The sequence below is a fragment of the Drosophila biarmipes genome, chromosome 2R, assembly GCF_025231255.1.
Source record: "Drosophila biarmipes strain raj3 chromosome 2R, RU_DBia_V1.1, whole genome shotgun sequence".
NCBI lineage: Eukaryota > Metazoa > Arthropoda > Insecta > Diptera > Drosophilidae > Drosophila > Drosophila biarmipes.
This window is the reverse complement of record NC_066615.1, coordinates 20,956,131-20,981,467: the sequence shown is the minus strand read 5'-3', so window position 1 is coordinate 20,981,467 and position 25,337 is coordinate 20,956,131. Positions and strand designations below refer to the sequence as shown.

At 45.4% G+C, this 25,337-nt stretch overlaps 5 protein-coding genes across 10 annotated transcripts in view; 3 read left to right on the top strand and 2 right to left on the bottom strand.

The window, feature by feature from the left end:
• Positions 1 to 217: 217 nt before the first annotated feature.
• Positions 218 to 4,009, top strand: LOC108022551 (uncharacterized). 2 transcript variants are annotated; one of them, XM_017091539.3, is made up of 6 exons: positions 218 to 478; positions 1,925 to 2,026; positions 2,080 to 2,283; positions 2,340 to 2,980; positions 3,040 to 3,261; positions 3,320 to 4,009. In XM_017091539.3, exons 1-6 carry the CDS (start codon positions 320 to 322, stop codon positions 3,522 to 3,524), a joined length of 1,533 nt encoding a protein of 510 aa, XP_016947028.1. In that variant the 5' UTR covers positions 218 to 319; the 3' UTR covers positions 3,525 to 4,009. The 2 variants fall into 2 exon arrangements, with proteins under 2 accessions (XP_016947028.1, XP_050744215.1); XM_050888258.1 differs by lacking the exon at positions 218 to 478 and adding an exon at positions 1,769 to 1,837.
• Positions 525 to 1,779, top strand: LOC108022553 (uncharacterized). Its single transcript, XM_017091543.3, has 3 exons — positions 525 to 1,064; positions 1,124 to 1,242; positions 1,300 to 1,779. Exons 1-3 carry the CDS (start codon positions 774 to 776, stop codon positions 1,511 to 1,513), a joined length of 624 nt encoding a protein of 207 aa, XP_016947032.1. The 5' UTR covers positions 525 to 773; the 3' UTR covers positions 1,514 to 1,779.
• Positions 3,909 to 8,448, bottom strand: LOC108022555 (uncharacterized). 2 transcript variants are annotated; one of them, XM_050888264.1, is made up of 4 exons: positions 8,388 to 8,448; positions 8,160 to 8,297; positions 8,032 to 8,098; positions 3,909 to 4,351 (listed from the first exon to the last, which is right to left on the bottom strand). In XM_050888264.1, exons 2-4 carry the CDS (start codon positions 8,223 to 8,225, stop codon positions 4,023 to 4,025), a joined length of 462 nt encoding a protein of 153 aa, XP_050744221.1. In that variant the 5' UTR covers positions 8,226 to 8,297; positions 8,388 to 8,448; the 3' UTR covers positions 3,909 to 4,022. The 2 variants fall into 2 exon arrangements, with proteins under 2 accessions (XP_050744221.1, XP_016947033.1); XM_017091544.3 differs by lacking the exons at positions 8,032 to 8,098; positions 8,160 to 8,297; positions 8,388 to 8,448 and adding exons at positions 7,193 to 7,250; positions 7,319 to 7,627.
• Positions 4,956 to 7,187, top strand: LOC108022550 (aarF domain-containing kinase 1). The gene is made up of 4 exons (XM_017091535.3): positions 4,956 to 5,094; positions 5,432 to 6,553; positions 6,618 to 6,713; positions 6,777 to 7,187. Exons 2-4 carry the CDS (start codon positions 5,441 to 5,443, stop codon positions 7,122 to 7,124), a joined length of 1,557 nt encoding a protein of 518 aa, XP_016947024.1. The 5' UTR covers positions 4,956 to 5,094; positions 5,432 to 5,440; the 3' UTR covers positions 7,125 to 7,187.
• Positions 8,449 to 8,644: 196 nt separating the features above from the next.
• Positions 8,645 to 25,337, bottom strand: part of LOC108022552 (uncharacterized) — a 30,459-nt gene continuing 13,766 nt past the window's right edge. For 3 of the 4 annotated variants that reach the window (XM_050888260.1, XM_050888259.1, XM_050888261.1), the window contains exons 3-8: positions 22,160 to 22,489; positions 21,153 to 21,235; positions 20,342 to 21,042; positions 16,960 to 17,290; positions 15,587 to 15,946; positions 8,645 to 9,424 (exon numbers count right to left, since the gene is read on the bottom strand). In XM_050888260.1, coding sequence (XP_050744217.1) covers positions 15,593 to 15,946; positions 16,960 to 17,290; positions 20,342 to 21,042; positions 21,153 to 21,235; positions 22,160 to 22,163 — 1,473 coding nt within the window. In that variant the 5' untranslated portion in view covers positions 22,164 to 22,489 and the 3' untranslated portion in view covers positions 8,645 to 9,424; positions 15,587 to 15,592. The remainder of the gene's footprint in view (positions 9,425 to 15,586; positions 15,947 to 16,959; positions 17,291 to 20,341; positions 21,043 to 21,152; positions 21,236 to 22,159; positions 22,490 to 25,337) is intronic. The other variant, XR_007764127.1, reaches the window with a different exon arrangement.

Here is a 25,337-nt window from a genome sequence, read left to right as displayed (position 1 = left end):
TAGCTGGTAAATATATGTGGTGTGTGCAACGCTAACTTAGCGAGGTCGCCAACCTTCGGCATTTTACTTTTGGTATATACCAAAAATAACACCGACAGACCGACTAGAATTAACATTGCTAAGCTGGCGGTGACACCAACCACACGCTATGGAAATACATCATCTTGGTATATTTAAATAAATAAAAGCGGTATGTTTCCTGGAAAGAATACCAAAACACGCACATTGCGCGTCAGCTGTAGCATTGCGTCCTCGTGAATTTTGAGGATCGAGAGTTTTAGCCATTTTAAACCGCCATAAGAACGTTTGCGACCCCGAAATGGGCAAGCCAAGGAGCAAGGCGGATCGCCAGAAGGTCAGGAAGGCGGCGCAGCACTGGCACAAGCGGGGATCGGCGTCCACAAAGGCTTCAAAGATCCTGCTTGAGCTGGCGGCCAAGGATCTCCGTAGGGACGCCGATCCCGGCCCATCGAGCACGGTGAGTTCCAGGCATTCTATAGGGTTATTTGCATTTTGGCGACATTTCCGAGTTCGCGTCGGTGGCACGCGCAGCTTCTGTTTTCCCGCAAGTGGTGACCAGGTGGTGGTGGGGGCTCCTTCGGGCAGTGCGCAACCGCCGGCCCCCAGCACCCCACATTCCCAGTGAATAGTGAAAAGTTCCAGAAAGACCAGCTCCAGCCAACCGTCTGTCATCGCTGTCTAGGCCAAATAGCCAGAAAACCACGAAATCCCCATCCGAGCGGCCAAAGTATTTGATCGAGAACCCACCAAGCATGGAGAAGATCTGGAAGAAAGTGTGCGACCACCACGATGTCCCCGAGCAGGTGGCCAACGAGTGGTACGCCCGCATCCAGCAGCACTTGAGCTCCGAGGATCCCGCGCGCGCCTACCACAACTGGCAGGAGATGATGCAGCGCAAGTTGCCGCACCTGGCGGGCGTGGCCAATCCCAACATCGTGCTGGCCGCCTTCTTCCAGTACTACCATTTCGACGGCAACCGCAGCTGTGCCGAGCAGAACTGCGAGGTCTTCGAGGAGTTTTGCCAAGATGCCGTCATCGAGGATGTGAGTAGGCGTGTGCCACGAATGTACCTCTCTATCCGCGCGTCTTTTACCCTGAACAGGACCACGCCAAGAGCCTGGTGTGCAACCTGCTGGGGCGCAAGACCCCCGAGAACCAGCTGACCTGGTGCCATGACGACGAGGCCAACTTGCTGCAGGACGTGGACCTCGTTGTGCTAGCGTGAGTACCTGTACAGCCAATCTCCACCTATTCTACCTTTTCTTTGGCCCACTGAAGTGCCTCGCCCGAGGAGTACAAGCACTACACTACTCTGCTCCGCTCGGAGTACGCCAATCTGGATGATGCCACCTACAAGGCCATGCGCATCAAGGTGCTGGAGACCCTGCTGATGATACCCTCCATCTATGCCACTGGGGACTACCATGACAAGTACGAGGAGCTGGCCCGCGCCAACATACGCCGCGAGATCGGCGAGCTGAAGAAGCAGTAAGCGGGAGTCGGGAGTCAGAAGGATCGGGTTGCGAAGGGGCTGCTTTGTTTACTGCTATTGAGTTGTGTACTTACCGGCCGTTTTACCTCGTTTGACTGCAAGGCACTCGCGCACGGGAGAGCTACCTCCTCTGCCGAGCAGCTACTTAATTTTACTCCTAAGTCAAGTGTAATCAAAATCATTTCCTAGTTAGTGTGTACGCCTAGATATATACGTAAGCCCTGTAGACTCCAGCTCATAATAAACTTGATGTAAATGTGTACCAAGCCATGTAGTTTCACTCAAAGCACTCAAGAACCAAAGAACGAACCAAACGTTAGCGCAGTAAGTAGGAGAAGTAACTCTGGAATTACTTTTCAACAAATACAGTCGGGTCCAAGCGGAAAACGTTAAACAGATTTGTTTCCCCAGGTCCAAACACTAGACACAGCGGTCTCCAGCACAAGTTCCGAAATGCCGAGAACAGCGGTGCAGCAGAATGGCTTCAGGAAGATGAGGGACCCCAAGCCCAAGGTAACTCATCGAAATTTAGAGATAACTCCATTATGGCATGCGATTTTGTACAGAACTCGGTCAAGGAAAGGAAACGCAAGGCCATGCTTAAGAAGAAGTTGGATTGCGAACTGATAACAAAGCTGCTCGGCTCCATAAAAAAGAAGTACAATGGCCAGAGGAATCCTCAGATCAAGCGCAGACTGGTCTTCCGCAGCAAAGAATCTCCCGTGAAGAACCTAGTGCTTCCCAAACCAAAATTCTACAGACCGCAAACGGTAAAGATTCTATGGATTTTAAGATCTTTAATTTACGTTCTGGTTGTTAAATTTAGGCCACTGAAAACTCTGCCACAACCGTGAACGACACCATTGAAGAAGGGGAAATCGTGGAGGAGTTGGTGAGCAGCGATGATGACGATTGCGTGTTGCTGGAGACCCCGAACGTCTCCATAAACATCGAGGATGACGAAGAGGATGATGGAGCACCCGGCACCAGTGATATGCTCTTGAATAATATTGTCGAGGATTGCAATGGCGAGGCTGCGTTGCGGGTGAAACCCAAGACGGAAAATCCAGTGTTGTACTCTACGGTCGTGAAAACGGGCTCCGTGGAGTCTGTCATCAACTTGGATGAAGAAGTGCCCGAAGGAGGGCCAAGTCCAATTGTTGACAACAACGATTCAGTAATATTCATAGAGGACACTACCGGAACAGCAGATTTCATCCCAATCCCATCGTACTCCCCGCCGCCGCGGAATGGAAAGAAGAAAAGGAGGAGCGCCAGGCTGGCGGAGTCTCCCAGAAGGAAGACAGCACGGATGAATGACAGCCTCTTCACCACTGCCGAAAAGAAGAAGCTCGGAGACTATAATAGCAACACATTTAATCCCTCGGAGGAGGCGGGAGAGACCACTGACAAGCCAAAAACGAACAAGAGGTCCATTATCATCGATGGCAGCAATGTGGCCTTCGCGTGGGTTCTCTATAGTTAAACTCTGTTGAGAGTATACTAACCTTTCTATTTCTTGACAGCCATGGCAACTCGAACATCTTCTCTTCCGAGGGAATAAAGTATTGCTTGCAGTACTTTGAAAAGATAGGGCACGACGTGAAGGCTGTGATTCCCATGTTTCGGAAAAACAACTACAAGTCATCGAATCCAGAGCTGCTCGACAAGCTGCACAAGGAGGGCAAGATAGTCTTTACGCCGTGCAAAAACATTCCCGGCCAAATGTCTTCCAGCTACGATGATCGGTTAGTTCCTAGCATAATCATTGCTTATGGCTTATAATATCCCGTATTCCTTCTTCAGCTTCATTTTGCAGCTGGCATACGAAAAGAATGCTGCCGTCGTTTCCAACGACAACTACCGAGACCTGATTGATGAAAATCCTGCCTTCAAGAAGATCGTGGAGAATCGCGTCCTTGGCTACTCGTGGTGCGACAACATATTTATTCTGCCTAAAGATCCTTACGGCCGCTGGGGACCCACACTCGAGGAAATTTTAAGATGCTAGTGCATATAGTTAGTTCTTTAGAAATCTTATTCTATTTATGAAAATTAGTTTAGTTGCTCGTGTTCAGTTAACTTTCTTTTTCTGACATCTTTAAAGTAGAGTTTAGTTTGTGGAAACTTAAAAATTATTTTGCGGCATCCACAGAATGCATTGCATCGTTTTCAACTAGTTCATTTTTCTATACACATCTCTGTATATACGTTTTTTGCTTTATTTGTTTGCCTGATATTCTCTCAAGTAGTTGGTCTGAACTCAAAGATTATTATGAGGCGCTTACTCAGCTTGCATTGAATAGTTTTCAATCATAAAACTTTATTTGTTATGCCTATCTGTGTAAAAATCAAATGTGCCGTGTTATTTTCAAAACAATGTAAAATCCCGCACTAAAGTATGCAATTTTTGAGGAGCAGTTTATTTACATAAGCAAAACTGTACAGGCGTTTCGTATAGTGTATAAATAAGAATAAATGTAAGATTCCTCAGAATCGCGATGCTGAGTTACACCACCGGCGGCTGGCCGTTGACCAGAAACATTGTGGTGGTGGTGGCCGTGGTCGTGGTGGCCACGTTCGCCTCGTAGACCGGCGGTGGTTCGTTGATTCCAGCCGCCAGGTTGGGGTTGCTCGCCTCCAGGCTGGTGGCTATGGTCAGGGTGCTGTCGTGCTTTCGCTCGCTGAAAGCGGCCTCGTCGTAGCTGGGCGGCAGGTCCAAGGTCTTGGGCAGCACACTGATCTCGTCCTGGGTATTTAGGCACACGTTGCTGACTCCGCCGGAGCCGGAGCCGCCGTTGCAGTTGTTCGTCACATTAATCTCCATTTGGCGGCGGGCTGCGGGAAAAGAAGATCAGAATAGAATTCATAACTCCTTGACTTATAGATTCTCTTGAATTACTCTAGTTAATGGACCAAATATATTATGTATATGTTTCCAAACTGAGCTAAGGTAGTACCTTACATAATAATTATATTAAAACATTAGGCCATATAAAGATTAAAGATCTTCCTTTTCTTAAGTTTAAGCAAAAGCAAAGTCTGGTTATGTTAATCGATGGCTGATAAAAATAGAAGCATACCTTAAGTCATCCTAATAGTTCACAAAGTTTAATTATAACATAATATTAAATTAGGCATTTTTCTGTTAAAATTTCAAATAAAAAATGACCGTTGGATTTAGGCTAACAGTAACCGTTTTGTCTGTGCTCTGTTAACCGCTAAAGCTAGCCTGTTAACCGCTGACTGCCATGGGCGTAGCCAGGCAACCGCAAGGGGTTCAAATACTATTAATTTATTGTTGGGGCCTCTGTGTATTTAATCTACTCCTAAGCCAAGGTCTTTTACTCCGTACTTAATAAGTTGTAAATATCGATTTCAGATATAACGAGCCCTTCGCCAAGACCCGACTACGCCCTTGAGCCCGCTGTTGGGTCAGCTGCTCTGACGTCAGTCGATCAGCTGTTGCCGCCAACGGAGGCCCACAGAAGTTGGAGCGCTGCGATTTAATCACAGACTGTGGTATTTCAACACCTACGCGCCGTCGAAGAAGCGGCGCCACCTGAAGCGCACAGAACCGAGTAAGTGAAACCGTGTACAGGCATTCCGAGCGGCCGACGGCTCACCTTCAGTCAGGCGTGTTTACATAATGACGCTGGCCAAATCGCCGAGGTGAAAGTTTAGCTGCATGGGAGCACGGGGAAATGTGTGTAAAAGGGAAAATGTAAATGAAAACGTTGGCGGAGATGCAACAGGTTTAGCGGTCTCGAGTTGGCCAAAGTCCCTGGGCAGTGGGCAAAGTTCAAGGCGCATTCAGTGACTCAGCCACTCTGGTAATCGGAGGTGAAAGCCCAGAGGTTAATCGCCACTGACACCTGTTGATTTAGCTTGTTTAACCGAGGAAACTCTATTTTCCAGCTGGAGGAGATGCTGCTGCGACGCGTTCTGGGCTACGGCGTCGTGGGCGCCGGTCTGGCCTCCACCGGCTGGAGCCTGCACACCAACGACTACGACCCCAACTCGCTGGGCATCGTTCGGCTGTCCCGATCCGCCGCCGCCGTCGTGGACGTGGCACTCACCTACAAGCGCGAGCTCTACTACAGGGAATGGGACAAGGAGACGCCCGAGTACAAGGCGGAGAAGAGCCGCGTGCACAAGATAGCCGCTGAGAAGCTGCTCCAGCTGATCTGCACCAACAAGGGCGTCTACATCAAGGTGGGCCAGCACATTGGCGCTCTGGAGTACCTGCTGCCCAAGGAGTTCGTGCAGACCATGAAGGTCCTCCACTCCGACGCCCCGCAGAACCCCATTGAGGACCTTTACAAGGTGATCAGACAGGATCTGCGCTGCAATCCGGAGGATATCTTCGACAGCTTTGAGCGGGAGCCCCTGGGAACCGCCTCGCTCGCCCAGGTGCACAAGGCGCGCCTGAAAAGCGGCGAGGTTGTGGCCGTCAAAGTACAACATCCCTACGTCAAGGGCAACTCCCGCGTGGACATGAAGACCATGGAGCTGGCGGTCAGTGTGCTGGCGCGCATATTCCCGGACTTCAAGATCCACTGGCTGGTGGAGGAGTCCAAGAAGAACCTGCCCATCGAACTGGACTTCCTCAACGAGGGACGCAACGCCGAGAAGGTGGCCAAGCAGTTCGAAAAGTACTCCTGGCTGCGGGTGCCCAAGATCTACTGGGAGTTCAGCTCCTCTCGCGTCCTGGTCATGGAGTATTTGGAGGGCGGTCATGTCACGGACCTAGACTACATCCGGCGGAACAAAATCGATCCCTTTGCGGTGGCCAATCGCATTGGCCAGCTGTACTCCGAGATGATCTTCAGCACTGGCTTTGTGCACAGCGATCCACATCCGGGAAACATCCTGGTACGACGCACGCCAAAGGACAGCCTGGAAATCGTTCTGCTGGACCACGGGCTGTACGCCAATCTGACGGATAAGTTCCGGTATGATTACTCCAATCTCTGGCTGAGCATCCTCAATGTGGACCGCAAGGCGATGAGGCAGCACAGCGAGCAGCTGGGCATCAAGGTATCTATAGAAGCTAGAATATCCTTTTGAATCCTTGCAACTTATCGACTATCCCCATATCCAGGGTGATCTTTACGGGCTGTTCGCCTGCATGGTGACGGGACGACCTTGGGAAACAGTAATGCAGGGCCTCACCAAAGTCAAATATTCCAAAGAAGAAGTAGGTTCGTGCAGGCCTAAGTCCTTTTTAGGTATTAATAGTATTCCCCTTATAATTCTGCAGAAGAACACGCTGCAGAACAACACGTCGCTGGTGCTGCCGCACATTTCCGACGTTCTGGAGCAGGTGGACCGCCAGATGCTGCTCATCCTGAAGACCAACGACCTGATTCGCGGCATTGAGTCCACGCTGCGGACGCAGAACCGGATGACCGCCTTCTGGGTCATGTCCAAGTGCTGTGTGCAGAGCTCCTACGCCGAGCAGCGGACCCAACAGTCGGCCTCCGGCTCCTCGCGGATCCTCTGGCTGCGGGTGCGCGAGCGATGGGAGCTGTTCAAGCTCAACTGCTACTACCTCTACCTGGGACTGATCAATTTCGGTTTCCTCGAAGCACTCAAGCAGGTTATTTAGGCTAGACAATGTGTGGTGCCCCCATTAAAAGTACAAAAACCATGACGAGCCTGGAAAAGGGAAGTTACCTCGTTGTCTCTGCTGGGCGAGAGTCCGGGCGTTGAGCTCCCGCTTGCGTTTGGCGCTCTTCGGGGGAGAGATTGGAGCATTAGCATGAGGAGGATCTGCAGGCATTCCACTTCGGATGGGCTTACCAGGATCATGGCCAGCGGAAAGGCTATGACGAACAGGAAGACCAGCACAATGTAAATCACGTAGCTGGGATAGAAGAACATGTACGGGCCACCGTAGCCGCCATCGGTGATCCAAATGGTGACGGGCGTGGTGTAATTGTAGTCCGCCAAGTCCGTACTTTCAGTGGTTAGAGTAGTAGTGTTTACCACCGCAGTGGTATTACTCAGAAGAGTGCTGGCCGTTGCGTTTAAGGCAGGAGCCATGTTTAAATTGGGGCTTAACTCCGCGCTGATTAGGGCTACTTGCGATGCCTAACGAATTTTAGAAACTCTCTCGAAGACCGCCGTTCCCTGACGAACCGACAAACCCGACTGAACCACTGGCCACCGAATTGATAGGACATCCGGGCATGGGTCAGACACACCCGGCCAGAAACCAAATAGCAAAAACCAAAACCCAAGAACACACATATTTGCTTTGTAATCATTAGCTGATAAGGTGACAAAACCAGTGTCGAGCCAGGGCTTTGTTTTTTGTTCGTCGTCGCAATTTATCTAATGAGGCGATATGATAAATGTGCGCAAATAGATATATGTCTGAGCGCGGGCATAAATATATATTAATGTCGTTCTTGATTTATGGCGGCCGCTCTCGCTCATCTCAAGAACGGGTTCAGTGGCCCAACGGGGGCAAATATTTATGTTTGCTCTCCACGACTGCCCCACTAACTCACCTGGTGCCTCCTTCGGGCGCTGCGACATCGCGGAGGAGGAGTACGAGCGGGAGGCAATCAGCAGCACCTGGAAGACGACACTTGGCTGGAATAGCGAGCAAAGAACTTGAGGGCATAGCCAAACTTACTCGCAGCAGGAAGAGCAGGAAGCTGAGCACGCACAGGACCACGAGGACAGTGCCCAGATTATCCATTGCGGTGAAATGACCCACAAGATGACCCAACCAATGAGTTGTTTTGGCCAAACACGTAAACCGTGATTCACTCTAAAGCCCCGGGCACATGTCAAAGCGATAAGATACACGATATGACCGAGCTCTGATTACATTTTAAGCAGTTGATGGACTTTTTAGCACCTTTGCCTCCGGCCGCAGGGGATCCCTTCCAGACTAATGAGCAGCCGCTCGCCAAATGGCCCACCTTCGGCTGGTGCAGGCCCACTTATCTGCGGCCAGATTGCATTTTATGTTTGTGCCGGCTGCTATCTCCTCCGGATTCTGGCCGTCACTCAGTTGTTAACGCTTAATTGAAGCTAATCTAATGGCCGTCGGCCTGTGCGCCCTCGCATTCCGGCCAAAGAACCACCCTTGACCCCAGGAAAACACTCGGCGCCTCCTTTTCCAACACAAATATATGTATTTCCAATGTTTCCCCTTGATTTGAAATCAATCGAACGAATGAAAAGCATCACACGAAATTCTTAAATACTTAAGCACTACCAACATGGATTTCGAGATAAATATTTCATTGAATTTTCAAATAGTTTTGTAGTTCATGATGTCAGATTACGCGCTAAACAGGCCCATTGTATTTCGCTCTGGATTGCAAATGGATTGCAGCTCGAACAGCATTCATATATGAATATGAAATTGGCACACTTTGTTTTCCATTGTTTTTGCATATGTGGTTTATATTTTCTGATAATCGTTTCTGATTTTCGCTAGTGCTCGCAATTGAATTTCCGCCGCCTCGATTGGAATTGCATTTTGCAATTAATTTATTTGCGATTTGTTTGGCTGACCATTTCTCGTCACGCTCCATAATAAAGTCCACTATATACACGGGTGTGCATGGCGTATTTGCGTAGGATACATATCATATGTGTGGCAGCCAGGGCCTCCTGTTAACCAGTAAAACATTTTCATCCTGCCCCTCGTGTTCCTCCTGCTCTGTTTGCCTCCGGGCTTAATTGGAATCAAAATAAGAAGGTAAATGAAACGCAAACACCGGGGGCGAGTGTGTGTCCGCATACAATTGGCACCCACTGTGGAAGAAGGTGTCAGTTGCAATTAATGGGCCCTGACCATTGTTAAACATTAAACTTTAATTAGCTGCACTGTCCGATTCGGCATTCCTGATTGGGGGAGGGCCCTCCCACACCTCGGCCATCCACCTGTGCAAATAGAAATGCGAAAAAGGTAAATAAAGGACTGGTCTGCTCCATGGCTAAGTGGAAATATGAATATGCATGCCCACTCTGGCATAGAAATCACACTGGAAATTTATTTTAATTTTTATGCACGGTCTGTGCCCATCAAAAATTCATGTCCCCTCCCTGGCTTTTTATGGCTTTACTTTTGTATTCCTTAAAGGTAGACTTAACGTATCCTGAGCTACGGCTTTGTACACAAGGACATTGGTTCCGAAAGATAAGTTCACGTTGACATTTTAATTAATTTATCCCCCTCTATGTCTTGTTAATAGTTCTGTTGTGCCTCCGAGTTTACAGTGTTTACTCGAAATGCCAGCCATACAGGACCTTAATCAAATAAATACTTATGGATACAGGACCCACGCACAAGGTGGAGCTGGGCGGAGATTGTAGCAGGAACAGAACACACGACACAAATCAATTTGCATAAGGATAGAACTTTCCAACTTTTGGCATCGAGAGAAAACTTTGCTTTGTGGCAGGCGGTGAAATCAAAAAGGACGACGGGTATGCACTTCTTCTGGATGGGTTGTATTTGACTTGTCAGAGGTAATTGAACCAATTTATAGCATAAAATATAAAACTAATATTGTAAGGTTTATTATTTTATATGATACTACATAAGAAAGTAAATAAAACGAACGAGTTCCTTGGAATAATAATAAATAAATGTTTAACTAACCCTAAATACTTATTATCTCGATCGATATACTCTTCTTCTTTAGTCTTAAGATGTAGGTTTATTTCAAAAAATTAATATTCTATTTTATGGCTTTCACCTATTAAAAAATCAATTCTTTCCACAAAGGTATTATAAAACAAATATTGCCCTAACTAACTTTAAAATATATTGATAAATATACAAAACAAAAATAAAGATGAATTATAAATATCATTATAAATCAATACACAACAGGCCTATTGCTATTAATAAATAGAACCTCGATATTTAGCTTATAAAGTATTTACAGTATTTCAAGCAATTCTTTTAAATCCTTCCTTGATTTCTTACCATCTCAGCATACTGAAATAGTAATCCAATCGAAATCCAAATCTCTCGGCCCGCTTAATTAAAGTCGGTAATCTCTCCATCACTATTTTTCTGTTCTGAGGAACGTCAGCAACAGGCTGAAGATATCAGCCCACCTGTCAGTCTGTCAGCACGTATATCATGATTTGTGGATACAACGCTCCTCCCCCAGCCTCTAGGCCCGGTTCTAAATTAAATTTGAGGTATCTGAGAGTCGAATCTGTGGCGCTGCGTCCTCCTCGGCCCCTCCCTCCGGCGTGTGTGTATTAAATTTGAAATTCAAATTTATGAAACTGCAGTGGAAGAGAGTTCGTGTCTGATTTTCATCTCGGCAGAGCAATTCGTTCGGAACTCAAATCTGAGGCACTTGCTCGATGCTTTAACAATTAGATAGCATACATTTTGGGGCAGAACCAAAAAAAGGAAAAGGAAAAGGAAAAGGGGGAAAGGGGAAACTTTCCCCTGATCCCCGGCACTTTTATGTGGTGTAGGCCGTTTTCGAGGGCGACTGTCGAGTGTGGAAAGTTGCTCAGCTGGAATCAAGTTGTTAGCACAATTAGCAGAGGCGGGGCGGGATGTGATGCGGGGGGCGTGGCCGACGGCGGCTTTCATTATCGAAACGTGCTTTCACTTTGTCCATGAATGCTGAGCGAAATTAATTGCCGGCGGGCGGGAAGAAGCCGCCCCGGCGATTGCACAAAACTTTTGTTTGAATAATTTCATTAAGATTAATTTTCGGCAACAAAGGATCTGGAAAATTATAATTTATAATTAGCAGGCAGCGCAAGCGGTTCTGTTTGTTTTCGGCCCGCGCCAAGGGAGATTTTATTGAAAATTGTAATTATGATTTTGTGTGCGTTTCGCGTTTCGCGTTTTGCTTATTTTGGTTTTTTGTTTTAAAATCTGGCCAAAAAGTTTTGTGTACATGGGCCATAAATGAGGTTTTCCTGCCGCAAAAACAAATTAAACTGGAGTCGAACTCGAAGGGCGGGGTCAGTGGGAAAGGAAAGCGCTGGACAATAAAGTTTAATGAATTACATTTTGCGAAGGACGAGCGGCAGGACATCGAAGCCAGCTGCTGGTAATCCTTGGACAAACAGCCGGCGAGTCGGGAGCGGGGCAAAAAGCCGAGAGGAAATGAGCATTGACGCCGTTGTCGTGACCCAGACATCCCGACATCCACTTTCGGGGTCCCGGATCCTTCGTCCTTCTTTCCTCTGGTCAAGTCACATGCGCTGATTTCCCGACTGGGCTCCCTGGGCCCAAGTTGCCATTTCATCATTGTCAACGGCCGCAGAACGGCAGAACATCGAACAAACAATAAATATTGTAAACAATTTGTTTGGCCTGGCTGGGGAAATAGAAAGCCATGGCAAATATTTGCCCACGCCCGAGGCAGGCCGAGGCGGAAATCGTTTCCTCCAAGGAACCAGCGCCAGGGACCCGAGGAGGAGCGGCTCTGTAAGCCCTTCGGGGCAATAAATTATCATCATCAGCAAATGGCAATGTGGTTCATCCTGTCGCTGCTTCTCCCGCCTCCCGCGCTCAGCATTTCCAATTGCCATCCGGCCGCTGCGATTCCCAATCCTGCAATCCTCCCGACCCCATACCAATCCCAATCGAGGACCCCTGAGTTCCCTGGAAAACCCGGCCACGTAGGTAATGCGGCATTAATTAAATCAAGCATCATTAAGCGGGGCGTGGCCTGTGGGCGTGCTGCGGTCGGGCTCTAATGGCAATTGCATTCGGTTTAGGATTCGGATTTGTAGTGCACCGTGGTCGGGAGCACTTTAGCCGGGTTAAACTGTCAACGGCAGACCGCGGGAACTCAAAAGTTTGGCGGGGGAGCTCATTAATTTGGGGAACTACTTGGGGGAGACCACAAAAAGGGTCTACCTCTTTTTAAGATTTACAGTCAGGTAAAAATTTCTTTTGTATACACTTTTGAAAACTAAAGATAGCAGCTTAAATTTTTCATAAAGAAAGCATAACGCAATTTACATTTATGTTAAAAAGTATGGTTAATGCAAAATAAATTTATAGATATTAAGGCTTTACTATATCATTTTATAAATTGATAATATATGCTCTGAGTATATATTAACAACAATAACATTTGGGGTTTTTTTACGAAATTGGCGAAATTTTAAAGTGTCATTAAAGAAAATAGCTAAAGTATTTTCTTTTGAAAAGTTATTCAGATTTTAAAGACAATTATAAACAGAAATCAAGATAATATAACATAACTTATAACAATTTTCTAATAAATTTAACGTAATTAAAAAAGGGCCTACATATGCATTTGATTAGCTCCTAAATATAAACTATTCTTTGACTAAGTAAATACCTAAGGAAAATTTCTAAAATAAATCAAGCTTGTTAACAAACTTAAGCTTAAAAAATATTGTTTTTTTTAATTAATCATTTATTTACATTTATTCAATGCTTTTATTTTTTTCTGTGCAACCTTTGGGTGAAGTGTACATTTTTTCTTCGTTTTCTGAAATTGATCTAACCATGAAATTGAAACCACTGTCCGAATGGTAAATTGAAAATAAAAGCTAGCACACAAAATGTTTCAGCTTCTGTGGCCATTGCGTAAAATTTCATTTGCTGAGCACGGTTTTATGGCTGGCGCTTCTGTCTAACTGCCCTTCCGTGTGTGCGGAGTGGATTGGAGGGCAGTGGAGGGGCGGGTGCCCAATTGGCCATGTCGGGGAATCTAAGGTAAAATGATTTTTCAATGAAGCAGAGTAGCCCGAGGGCAGAAATTGCATAAGTAGCCCACTTGGGCGAGGGCGGCCCGAGCGGAATGAGCGAGCCAAGTGGGTGTGAGCCATGTTTTTTGGGCCAGCAGCCTCTTCAGTGCATTGTCTTTAGGCCAAGCGGAGTTCCACTGGGCGCCTGGCAAATGGCCAACAGCTGGCGGGGCTCCAGGGTGCCGCTCCTCCTGGGAGGGGGGGTTAAACAACACCCAATGCACTTGGCCAACACCCACGTATGCGAGCAAACACATTGGCAACGTGCTACACGCATAGTGGTACGTACACTGGGAGAAATGGCACTTTATACGTTGCTTTCACATATCAAGGGTTTTTAAAACACAAATGTTTGTTACCTGCTTAAGTCTTTGAATATTTATATTTTCTACCACCCGAACAAAACATTTAATATTTAATTAGTTTAATTTAGTTGCAAAAGTTTGTGCTAATTTAAAGAGAAACAACAGAATATTATTATAAAAGTAAACATTTTAAACATTGCTGCTTTACGTTCTATATTTTTAAATATTATCATAAAGAAACTTGTAATATTCCAATGAATACAGATCCTCCTCCTTTTCTCTTTTGTTTCAGAATTCGAAAAACAGTGTAATTTTAAAATCAGTGCCTTGAACTTCTCTCAGTGCAGCATTGTAGACATTAAGCCTCCGGGGCTTAGACGGTAGGCTTTGGACGCTTAGGCTGCCAGCGAGCAGCGGAGCATGGCCAAAATGGCAAGCGGCGGGCGAGGAGTGCGGGGCAAGGGCCTGGGGATGTGGGGGATTCCCCGCCGAGGAGCATCCTATTTATTGCCACCGCTTGTAGCAGTCATTACTCACTCGGCACAAGGACCGGCTCTTTAAATTTCATTTGGTAAATGTAATTCGATTTAAGTTGCGCTCTCGATTTGCCATTTTTGCCGCTTGCCATTCTGATGGCAATGAATTTTTCATAGTTTCAGCCTGGCTTTTGTGCCCTTTGTTGGACTGCATTTCAATTGAATGAGCGGGCAACGAAAAATGCTGAAAATAAAACGAGAGCAGCAGGGAAAGTTTAAAACAGGAAAAGGGGGAGGGGCGAAAAACAAACGGAAGTGCATGTTTTGCATATTGCTTTGAGCCCTCAACAAATATGGAAAATTTCCTGCTGTCGGTGGGTGTGGCTGTGGGCATGTGCGAAAATCAAATTTGCCGGCCCTCTGAAAACCAACGCCCCCTTCTCAAACCCCTGCCTTTTCCAACCTCCCAACCTCCGAGCACCGCATTTCATTTGTTGCCAGCAATCGTCCATGCAAACAGCGAAACTTGACTAAATGCAATAAACTGACCAAGTGCCAGGCCATTCTGCCATTTTGCCACTGTTGCGGTGCCGAGAACCCAGAAAACCCCGAAAACCCATCTATCCACCTACCCAATCCCTAAGAATTTCACTGGCCAAGCTTTGGGCTAAGCTTTGCCAACTCAGCGGCATTTTTGTACCCGGCACTCATTGAGTTCAAGGGTGTAACGGATACCAGAGCGCTAAAGGGTTCTTAAGAGTATTCATGATTTCTGATAAAGGGGATCTCTAAATACTTAGGAGATAGGGTACAACAATTAAGGACTACGAGGAGGAGAATCAATAGCCTCTCTTAGCAATAGATTTAAAGGATATTGATGATTTATCAACTGAAGGATCTCGTAATCTCTGGAAGTTAGGACCACAGAATTTGGGATACGTACTTATTTAAGTAGAATATTATAAACCAAAGGATCTTTGAACCCCAAGGAGTAAGGTCAGTAAAATTTGGGATACAATCTTCTTTCAATAGAATAATACGAACTTGGCAGTTCAATTTGGAATATATATCTATTTATATGTAATATAACAGACTAAAGGATCTCTAAACCCCCAAAGGGTTAGAACACTTCAATTTGTGATATGGACTTCAATGAATATAGCACTAACGAATAGAAAAACCCATAGGGGTATCCCTTAGTCGACCTTCACCTATCTCCCCTTTGTTCCGCATCCTCGAATAAAATGCAATTTGCTCATTTTTGCATAAACCCCAATTTCAGTTCTGCTCTCGCTGCCAGGAAACGAATGAGAAATTGCTGTTGCAATCTGCGAAAGCGAGTCAGCAGTGGATTTTGGACGGTATCCTGGAAACGGGGCTCATGGTCCCCGGTTAGAGAGGAGGCACAAAGCGCTGCTTTGACCGGCGACAGGTGAAATCAAATCCCCTTGCCGGCGGACACTGGCCAGGGGATCTGGCTGTCATACAGGACTCGGGAACTCACGGAATGCCCCACGAACAACACACGTAATGGCCGCATGCCGGACACCTACCTGGATTTACGTGAAAGGACGCTCCGCTCCGGCATCCAGCAGACTCAGATCGTTGAATGTTTCACAGTTTTCCAGCACTTGGCTGCAAGTGGCGTTAATTAAATCAAAATCGATGGCCAGCCGATGTCCCAGGGACTCCACACCCGGCGGCGCGGCGTGTGCGTCCGGGGAGTCCCCTTTGAGCGGAAGGTGTGAGCTCGCCTCCAGTTGGCAGCAGGGGGGGACTCTGGCTCCTCCGCCGCCCGTCAGCACCGCCTGCAGCTCCTCCGCACTGCAGTCAAACTCGTCCTCGTACTCGTCGTCCATCAGCGATTGCTCCGAGTAGCTCTCGTCATCGTCGTCGCAGTCAAAGTAACCGCTCTGTGGATAAGGCAGTGGAGTGATGGTTGGTCGGTGCTCAAGATTGAGCTCTTGATTGGCGGGGAAGGGGGTTCAGGGATGTGGGCGAGGGGGAGCTATCATTCCAGGGAAGCAGACCGAGCCAAACCGAATTTAAGAAAACCTCAAAGAAAAATGCTACGGTTTTGCTCAAACGTTATTGTACATATACCCCTTGTTTTCCATTTATCTCCCTTTAGTTTTTACTTCCACAAAATTGGTTTTGGTTAGTCAAGATGAGTAAAAGGAAGCTATCAAAAAGTTAAAGCACAATTTAAACTGGGTACATGAGTAAAATAAAGAATCCTCTTTAGTTATACAAAAATGTATTGAAAAGATGGAACCTGATTTTAGAGCTTGATATTAAAATAAAATAATAATATAAGAATCATTTTGTTAAAAAAGTAGGCTTAAAAAATTGTAATACAACTTTTCTCGGATTACAATTAATTACTTTTTATGAGAATTATTAAAAAGTAATATTTTGTGGATTTTACCAAGGTCTTTTTTTAGTTCCTTGGTATCTTAAAACCGAATGAATCGAGGCCATCGACATGTATGGAACTCAAAGAAAAAAGGGACCTGGGGGCTTTCCTTTAAAAGTGTATAAGCATCCAGCTGTCATTATACAAATTATAATTTAATATAATTGACAAGTAAACAAAACACTTGTTTTAATGATTTACCTTCTTTTTTAACAATTATTCCCAGAGAACCAATGAAACACTAAGGTTAGAACTGGATAATCTAGTGTCTTCCTATGAGGTATTTCAAACCATTTCTCAACGTCTAAATCTCAAAATGAAATCACTAGTTCTTAAAGTTGTCTGTTGAAAATGTACAAATGCCAATTTAAAGGTAAACATAGCACCATCTAGTTCATATGACTGGCAGCCAAATCTAGTTATCCCAAATTCGAAATCTGTCCACTTCGCATCCCGGACCCCCCGATAGCCGCCGCTGCCCCAAATCCCATTATTCCCATTGTCACTCACCTGGCAGTCCAGGCATCGGCAATTATCACAGAGGCTGCAACTGAGGCCCAGGATGTCGGCCGCCTCCTGGTAGAGCTCCAGGCTCGACTTCGCCCGCTGCTGGGGGGCATGTGGCTCTCGTCGCCGGCTGGTCAGCGCCGCCGCGCTGTTGTCCTCATTATGCATGCTCCAGTTGGTCAATTTATTCAGCTGGCCTCCACTGCCGCCGGCTCCGGCACTCACGGCACTCGCAGCACTCGCAGCACTGCCAGCCTCCCGACTGTTGCTCTGATTTTTCAAGTGGCCGCCATTGTTGTTGTTGCCACTGGAGGTGGGTGGCGCCGCCCCGCCGCTGTCGAGCATGTTAAATGAAAGTTTATTTAGCTTTTGGTTGACTAAACTAAACGCGTATCAAATGGCTGCAAGTGGCGCGGAAGGACTCGCAGCGATTAGCAGGGCCGAGGGGTGGGCGCCATGCAAATTGATATAAAGTGGGGAGGGGATGTTAAGCGATGCGTATGGTGTACGGGAACTATACCTCTATACCTCTATCGCACTGGAAAGTACCGGGATATTTTAAAATTCAGCTACCCGAAAATTGCTGACATAAAACAAGTCCTTGTTTTTTCTATGCCTATACACACACAGAGTTTTAGATCGATCGCAAAAAAATTACTTTTACAAGTTGGCCATTTAATATTTAAGAGCTTCTATCGACTCTTTTCATTGCACATATTTTCTATAAGCCACTTGTTCCCCTAGCATTAAATTGTATTTTTCTATTTTCCTAATATAAATTTCTATCTTTCAGATTTATTTATATTTCCCTGAGTTTACCTATTTTTTAGGTTCTACTTCACAGCGAAGTTTTAAAAGAAGAAAGGTTTAAAAAAATAAAAGTAGGTCAAATCGAAAAGACAGTAAGAAATACATTAATTGGGAGAATTAACCCCTATATTGGCTCAAATAAAGTCTCATAATTTTAACTTTTCCATATTACTTTTACAAGTTGGCCATTTAATATTTAAGAGCTTCTATAGACTCTTTTCATTGCACATATTTTCTATAAGCCACTTGTTCCCCTAGCATTAAATTGTATTCTTTTATATTCTTAAAATAAATTTCTATCTTTCAGATTTATTTATATTTTCCCTGAGTTTTTTAATTTTAACTTTTCCATATTTTATGACAATTAAGTTTTAAGTCTTGTAAATTTGCCAGTTAAAAAGTTATGTTCCAAGAATTAAATGTTAAAAAAAGTTTTAGCGTGTCAAAAGGGAAAACCACAGAAGCGTTTGATAACGAGCGATGGCAAAAGAAAATCGATCGATGGAAACGATAAATCATCGTGCAGCCTTGCAACTTTTCGCCTTGCACCAGTAACCAGGCAAAAACACTTTAAATTAAAACAAAAGAGAGCAATTTAATTTGCGGCGACAATCGGACATTTCGAGCCAGTGGCCACAATAAATTGAGCCACCTTTGGAGGGCTTTTTCGCATTTAAAGCCAGCTGGAAGGGGAGGCGGGGGGCGGGGGCACTTAAATCGCATCAGCGGAAAAGCAGTCTGCACAAGGCCGTGGAAAGCGGCGGGAAAAATGCAAAAGTGAGTAACTTTGCACAACAAATTTCCGCACTTATTTTGCGACACAAGTTGGGGGAGTCATTCTTGTCAGTTTCGCTGGTGTCGCCAGCCAGAAAGTTGATGAATGTGCGCCGGAGAATTTCCGCCGTGGAAATGCCTAAGAAAGGAACTCACTGCGCCCCCGGCATTTTTCTCCCCCCGCTGACGTTTACTAATTAAATGCGCACAGGGCACTAATAAATCAAAGGGAAAGCCCGCCCCTTTTTTTCCTGATGCAATTAATGAAATTTTCCCAGCCGCCTTTGCCGGCGAAAATTTTCAGTGAGCGAACTTTTGACATCATTATTGCCAGGCGCATACACAGTGGGATATAAAAGGGGTGTGCACCGTGTTTGATGGGTTCGGGGGTCCCGAAAACTTTGCGTGTGTAACTTGTAAGTGCAACTTGGCCAGAATATGATTATTGCACTTCAATATGCACATTTATGGCCGGGCCCTAATCCACTTTTTAAGCCCTCTTAAAGCCCCAATGCCTTCGCCTGACTTTATGTTTATGCCGAGCTGAGCGCGTTAATTTTTCAATTTCGCAAATGACTGCCGGGCGGAAAGTGGGGTGAGCAACTTTGCTAAGTGGTGATGATGAAAACTTATGACTTCACGAACAACGCGGCAAAGTTCCTTCCTTGCAACAAAGTGTCCGCCGACAGATAATTGAAAGCGCTTAAAAGCCGCAGCAAAAACGGGAAAAGCGCATTTGGCCATCAAGAAAATGCGGCCAGCGGTGGGTGAGGAAGTGAACTGACCAATCGATATACGGCAAACGCCCTCAATGATTGACTCGAGTGGCTTAACAAATGGCAGCTAGCGCCAATTGCCGCACTTCAGCAATTAATTAAGAAATAACCGAATGCCGGGCAGCATTGGAATTCGCCCGGTCCTTCAGTCAACTTAATGAGCAACCTCTTCGGCATGGCAACTAGGACACCGAACCCCTCTACAGAGCCACGGATCACGGACCACGGACCACAGAACCACCGGAACCGAACCTCCGCTTGTCCCCGCAGATTGCCATCATAAAAACTTGCCACAGTTTGCAGCGCGCTGCAAGATGCCTTATAACATTTATGGGAATTTATAAGTTTCTGCGGCGACGAGAAGATTGCTCCGCTGACACAAACCCACATACTGGAGAAAGTGCACTCGAAAAGTAATTTTCTAAGAATAATATTTGCCAAACGCGTGTGAGAGTGTAACTGAATTGTATCTATGAAGATAAAGATATGATATATATATATTATTTGTATCTTACATCGATTTTTAGTTTAGTAGTAAGCGTAGTGACGAAGCGCACAAGTAGAGCGTTCTCACATTGCGGATAATTAGAAAACTTTTTAAAGTGTATTTAACTAGAAGATCGTAAAATACATTTTCCTCATAAAAGTTGATAACCAAACTATGTCCTTGTTTGCATAATGTTTAAGGTCAAAATGCATTTCATATAAAAAGTATTGGTTCGAATATCAAAAGTGGGCATTTTAATTTTTATAAGTGTTTTAAAAATATTTAACTTTGATCATCATTTTAGACTCTATGAATAAAAATCATAAAATAGTTTTTAAGGTTTGGTAAACAACAGGTAAAAAATTAAAAAAAAGAGCTATTTAAATAAAACAATAAAACAACAATCGAAATAAAATATTTGTTTTAAATTCAGTCTCTAAAATTTATCAAATTGTACCAAAATTCTTCCGCTTGGCCCTTGGCTCTTTACTATAGTGTGTGTATCAGATTTTTTTCGAGTGTTCTGGGTGTTACATACCTGATGGCGCCAGCAGAATCTTCCGGCGCTGCTGCGTGGCTGCGCCATTTTTCTTCTTCGAGATATTTGAGAAACTTTGTCTTCTTGGCAATAAGCGCTGATTTGACATTGGTGCATTTCTTCTTCGGCAGCAGTGGGGGGAGGTGGCCCCCAGTTGCTGCTCCTCCGGATGCGCCTCCTGCTCCTCCCCCTGTCGAGGTAACCGCTCCCGCAGTGGCATCCAAGGACTCGCCACTCCGGCTCCGATTGCGGCCGTTTTGGGCTGCTCCGCCTGCCGCTGACAGGCACCTATTGTTATGGTTGCTCGCGGCGGCATTGTTGTTGCCGCCGCTGATGTTGCTGCTGTGGATGTTGCTGCCGCTGATGCTGCTGCTGTTGGTGTGGCCGCTGCTGCTGTGGTGGCTGTGGGCGTGGGTGACATTTTGGCAGGCGACGCCGACGCTGCAATTGAACAATTTTTGCAGGGCCGCCGTTGCCGGTGAACACATTGCGGTTGACATTGATGTAGCGACAGGATTTACGTAGTTTGATGCCGCATCCACGGGCATTGTTGTTGTGGTTGCTGCTGCCACTGCTGCACTGCCAAAAGTTTTGAATTTATGCTGCAGGACGCCACTCGAGCAAGTTGCCTCAATTGGATTTGCCGCTCTGCTCCGGCTGCCATTTATTTCACGCTTTGTTGCCGCATATGTGCCATAGTCCTGCCAAGATGGTAGATGGATTTGGGAGCAGGGTGCCGAAAGTACCGAAAGAACCAAAAAAAGGGGGCATAAAGATAGCTGCACTTCTGGCGGACTCTCCAAGGACTCACCCCGTATGCGCCGTAGCTGGCATTAAGCACATAAATCGAGTTTTGATTGCTGCACTGGAAGACCATGTCGTCCATCGTTTGGGCTGTGCGGAAAAGGAGAAGAGCAGTTGGATTTCCCTCAATTGTACGGCCAATCAAATCAATTTCAACTATTTCATTTCGGGCACCATCGTCTGTTTTCTAAGAGCTTATATCAAACAGTTGAGCTCGAAAGCAGCTCTAGTTGTTACAGAGTTTTAGATGGCTAAATAGCTTGAATTACCTTTAAAAATATTTTTATGGGCTTAAAAGTAGGAATAAGTAATTTACCACAATTTTTTTTTAAGAAGGAATGGGCATTGCAGTTTTTTTAAAGCATCCACATTATTTTGACATTTTAAAAAATAAAAAACTATTTACTTTTATTATTTGACATTGACAAAAGACTTTTATTTTAACGATCACAATAAAAAGATTACCAGAAATTTGTTGAAAATAATAAGTGTTCAGAGTTGTCAATAGTTATTTGCATTGTAATATATAAAAAGCTATTTCCAGCAGTACTTTTTTAAATACAAATTCTTCCAGATTGACAAGCAAAGAGCAAAAAATAATAGTTAAAAGTGCCTATACATTTAAAGTGATATCTTTTACAATTCTGTGCTGTTGGGACTGCAATATGTTGCCATTTTCCAGCTTAAAAATCATTTTAAAAGTCTTTAAAAGGGATATTTTTAAATGTGATAGAAATCCCGTATATCTGACCCTTTAAATCCCTGCCCCATTGCGCAGATATTGGGTTACTGACTTTCTGGGCCGATTCGGAAATGTTGCTTAACAAAATTATGCAAATTTAACATTGAAATCAAACAGCAGACGGCGTCTCTGTTTCAACTTTTCGCACTCGGAAGGGGAAAATGCCTGGGAAAAGCGCACGAAGGGCGGAAAAAGGCGAAAATTTAATTTAAATTCTTATTGCTGCCTGCTGATTGCGATTGTTTTTCGGCAGGGGGACTGGCAATGCTTACCCATTGAGCTTTCAATAAATTTGGTTTCGTAGATTCCCTCGGCCGGTGCCGAGGAAGGTGTTGTTTCCTGCCTGCCTTTGGCTGCGGAGCTGCGGTGGCGGTGACGGATCCTATCCAGCTCCTGGTGGCAATCAAAGCTGCAATTACCAGCGTCCAATTGAAGCGGAAACTTGTGCGCCTGCTGGAGCGTGTAAACGTTGACTGAGCGCTGCTCGTGGCCACCGGTTCCTCCGCCGATTCCTCCGGCTCCCAATCCGATTCCGATTCCTCCGCCGGTGCTCCGCTTGGTCCGCCCGCTGAGCCAGCTCGTTAGCCACAGGGATTGGATATCTGGTGGGGAAGAACAGATGGAAAAACTGTGAGAGGCACGGGCATACGCAAATTTCCCTTCAGTTTTTCCCAGTTCACGCACTCGGTTTATTGTTGCCTTACGTTCTGTTTTTTTGCTGGTGTTTGGGGGAGATGCGAAATGGTTAACTCGGCCTGGCCAAGCATGATAAAATTTCGTTTGAAAAGCAAGTTCATTTAAACAAACAGGCCTGCCAACCCGCTCACTTTCTCCTTTCCCCGCCCAGCAAACACGCAGCATAATCAAAATAATCCTTTTTTTGTTGGCCCCCCTTGGGGCTTAGTTACGCCGCATTATCAAGGACCCTTCTATTGTTGGCTTAGAGCGACTGTTCGACTCGGTCCGGCCGAAATTCCGGCAATTACGCGTCGTATGCGCAATATAATCGCCGTGGCCAGGACAATTGGTGGGAGCACAAGTGGCAGCCGAGGTCCTCAAATCCCCGGATTGGGTGCGAACAATGACTGAGAGGGAATATGATTTGCCAGCGATTTACACACGAACAATTGCTGAATGCACCGCACTTGTCCGCAGAAATAACCAAGTTTTTCCACAAGAAGAGAACATTCTTATGAGGCCATATCGTGTCCTAAAATGGTATAAAGTCCGCTTAAATGACTTCTGATTTAGAAAGAAATTCCATCTTTAACAATTAGGTTTTCAAACCAATTAAACATTACTAGAAAGTTAATTGCTTTTCCTGATACCACAATCAGCTTAAGGCTAAGTATTTCACATTTATACCTTAATTAATGTACATTTTTTATACCAATTTCAAAGGGGGCATTCAAAGGAACAGCATAATTTATTAAAATATTCAAAGTAATATTATATTTACACATTGAAAAATGATTTTGATTTTGTAGCTTAAATACTGATTTTATTAGACCCATTCGAAAGACTACGAGCTGTAGAGCTTATAGAAAAGCATTAAAGTAATACTAATGTGTCACTGAAAAACACAGCCCCCAATCGAAGGTCGACTTGCTGACATTCTCTGCTTGAGTGGCTGCTGCAGATGAACTTGGATCGCTGGGGCGTTTAACATTTGTGTCCCTATGTGGCAGGGCCGTAAATCCCGGAGCCGCAACCGGGTGACCCCATTCATCAAAGTGTCGTAGTCGCAGCAGCTGGCGAGTAAAAATCTTTTGTCATTCGCCGTCAAATCGCTGGGATTTGATGGGGATGGTGGGGAAAAACTAATACGTGCTGGAAGTCAACAGAGCAACATGTAAAACATCGGGGACTGATGGGAGTCGAAAGGGTGGAACGCGGGGCTCACCTGCTGCTCGTCGAGCATCTCTAATGAGCGGCAATAAAGCAAATGTGGCAGGTGACACACTGCCACACGCACACATATCAAACAATTTGCACATTATAATTGTCGACACACCCCCCTAAACAAGGTGTATATGTGGGTAAACCTATGCGTGTCATTAGTGGGCCTCTGAATGGGGCCGCAAATCCCGCCCTGATTCCATTTCCCATTTCATTCGGTGCTATTTGCTGGGGATGCCCCGCCTTGCGCCTTCCGCTGGCGCCGCTCCATCAAGCTAATAATAAAACTTTTATTTATTTTGGGATTTTCGTCAACTGACCGAAGGCAAACAGAGCGCTACAAACAAACAGGCCCAGAGAAATAATAAGCCTGCATAGAAACCAGGGGGTGGTGGGCGTGGGGTGGGGATGGCCTGGCCAGTGGAGCGTGGCATATTCGTCATAATCAGCGTTTAGGCATAAGCATAAATTTGAATGAGTGCGCACAGGGGTGGCGAAGGAAGGGGGTCAGGGTCCGTATTGTACGGACATCCTTATCATGTATTGGGCAGCGTCACCCCATTTTCCCTTTTTAGCCAGAGATGAGCTGTGAGTCACTGTGACAGGTAGCAGGTTTTTATAGGAATCATATATCATATTATATTCATATTTGATAGCTGTATGATATAGGGGTTTTCTCGACACTTTTTGCTTTATAGGTATTTAAGTTGTTCTTGATCATTCTTACTTGTTTGAAGATACGATAGCAAGTTGTATTTAAGCATTTCAACTTATAACAGAAATGGGACTTATATGTTAAAATATAATAATATTTAATAGCTATATGCCATTGTTGACAAGGTATAAGCCGTTGTTCCTAGAAACTGTACGACATATATGTGTATAAGTTGTTCATAGTCACTCCTACTTTTTCAAGCGTTTTTTTAAGATTATTATTATTATTATTAATGTAGATTAAGCATTCAAGAATTTTTATATTTGCTAGTACATACTTTCCCTCAAGCATACAATTTTATATTTCTAATAATAATTATACTGAAAATAAGTCAAAAATAACTACTTTGAAGTTGTGGAATGTGGCTCCATCAAGTAGCGGAGAGTTCCGAGTACCCCGAGGGCAGGGTATGTGGACAAAGCAGGACCCATCAATGCAGGGACACGGGCGACCCGCACCCCGGGATCAGATGAGGAATTTGCGATTGACAGGAGTCGCGTTGCCGTTGGCGAAGCACTCCGTGCTCTGTGGGCAAATATTTGACTGAGAAATTCCGGGGACTGCAGGAGGTCGCGAAACTCAAAAGGCGAGCTGGCATGGGCGAGGGCTACGGCTATCCATAGGCCAAGTCCATTTTCAGGGGGAGATCGTTGCTTGTTTGGCCATAAATTTGATGTGTGCATAAAAAATGTTTTTCGATTTCCTTCGGCACACATAAATTCTTGGCCCGGGTCACGTGCGAGCAGGTGTTGGCCGCCAGGATAGCGGCCATTGTCTTCGGGCCGCTTTCCCCAGGATCCTGAGCCGAATCGAATGGAATCAATAAGTGGGCCACC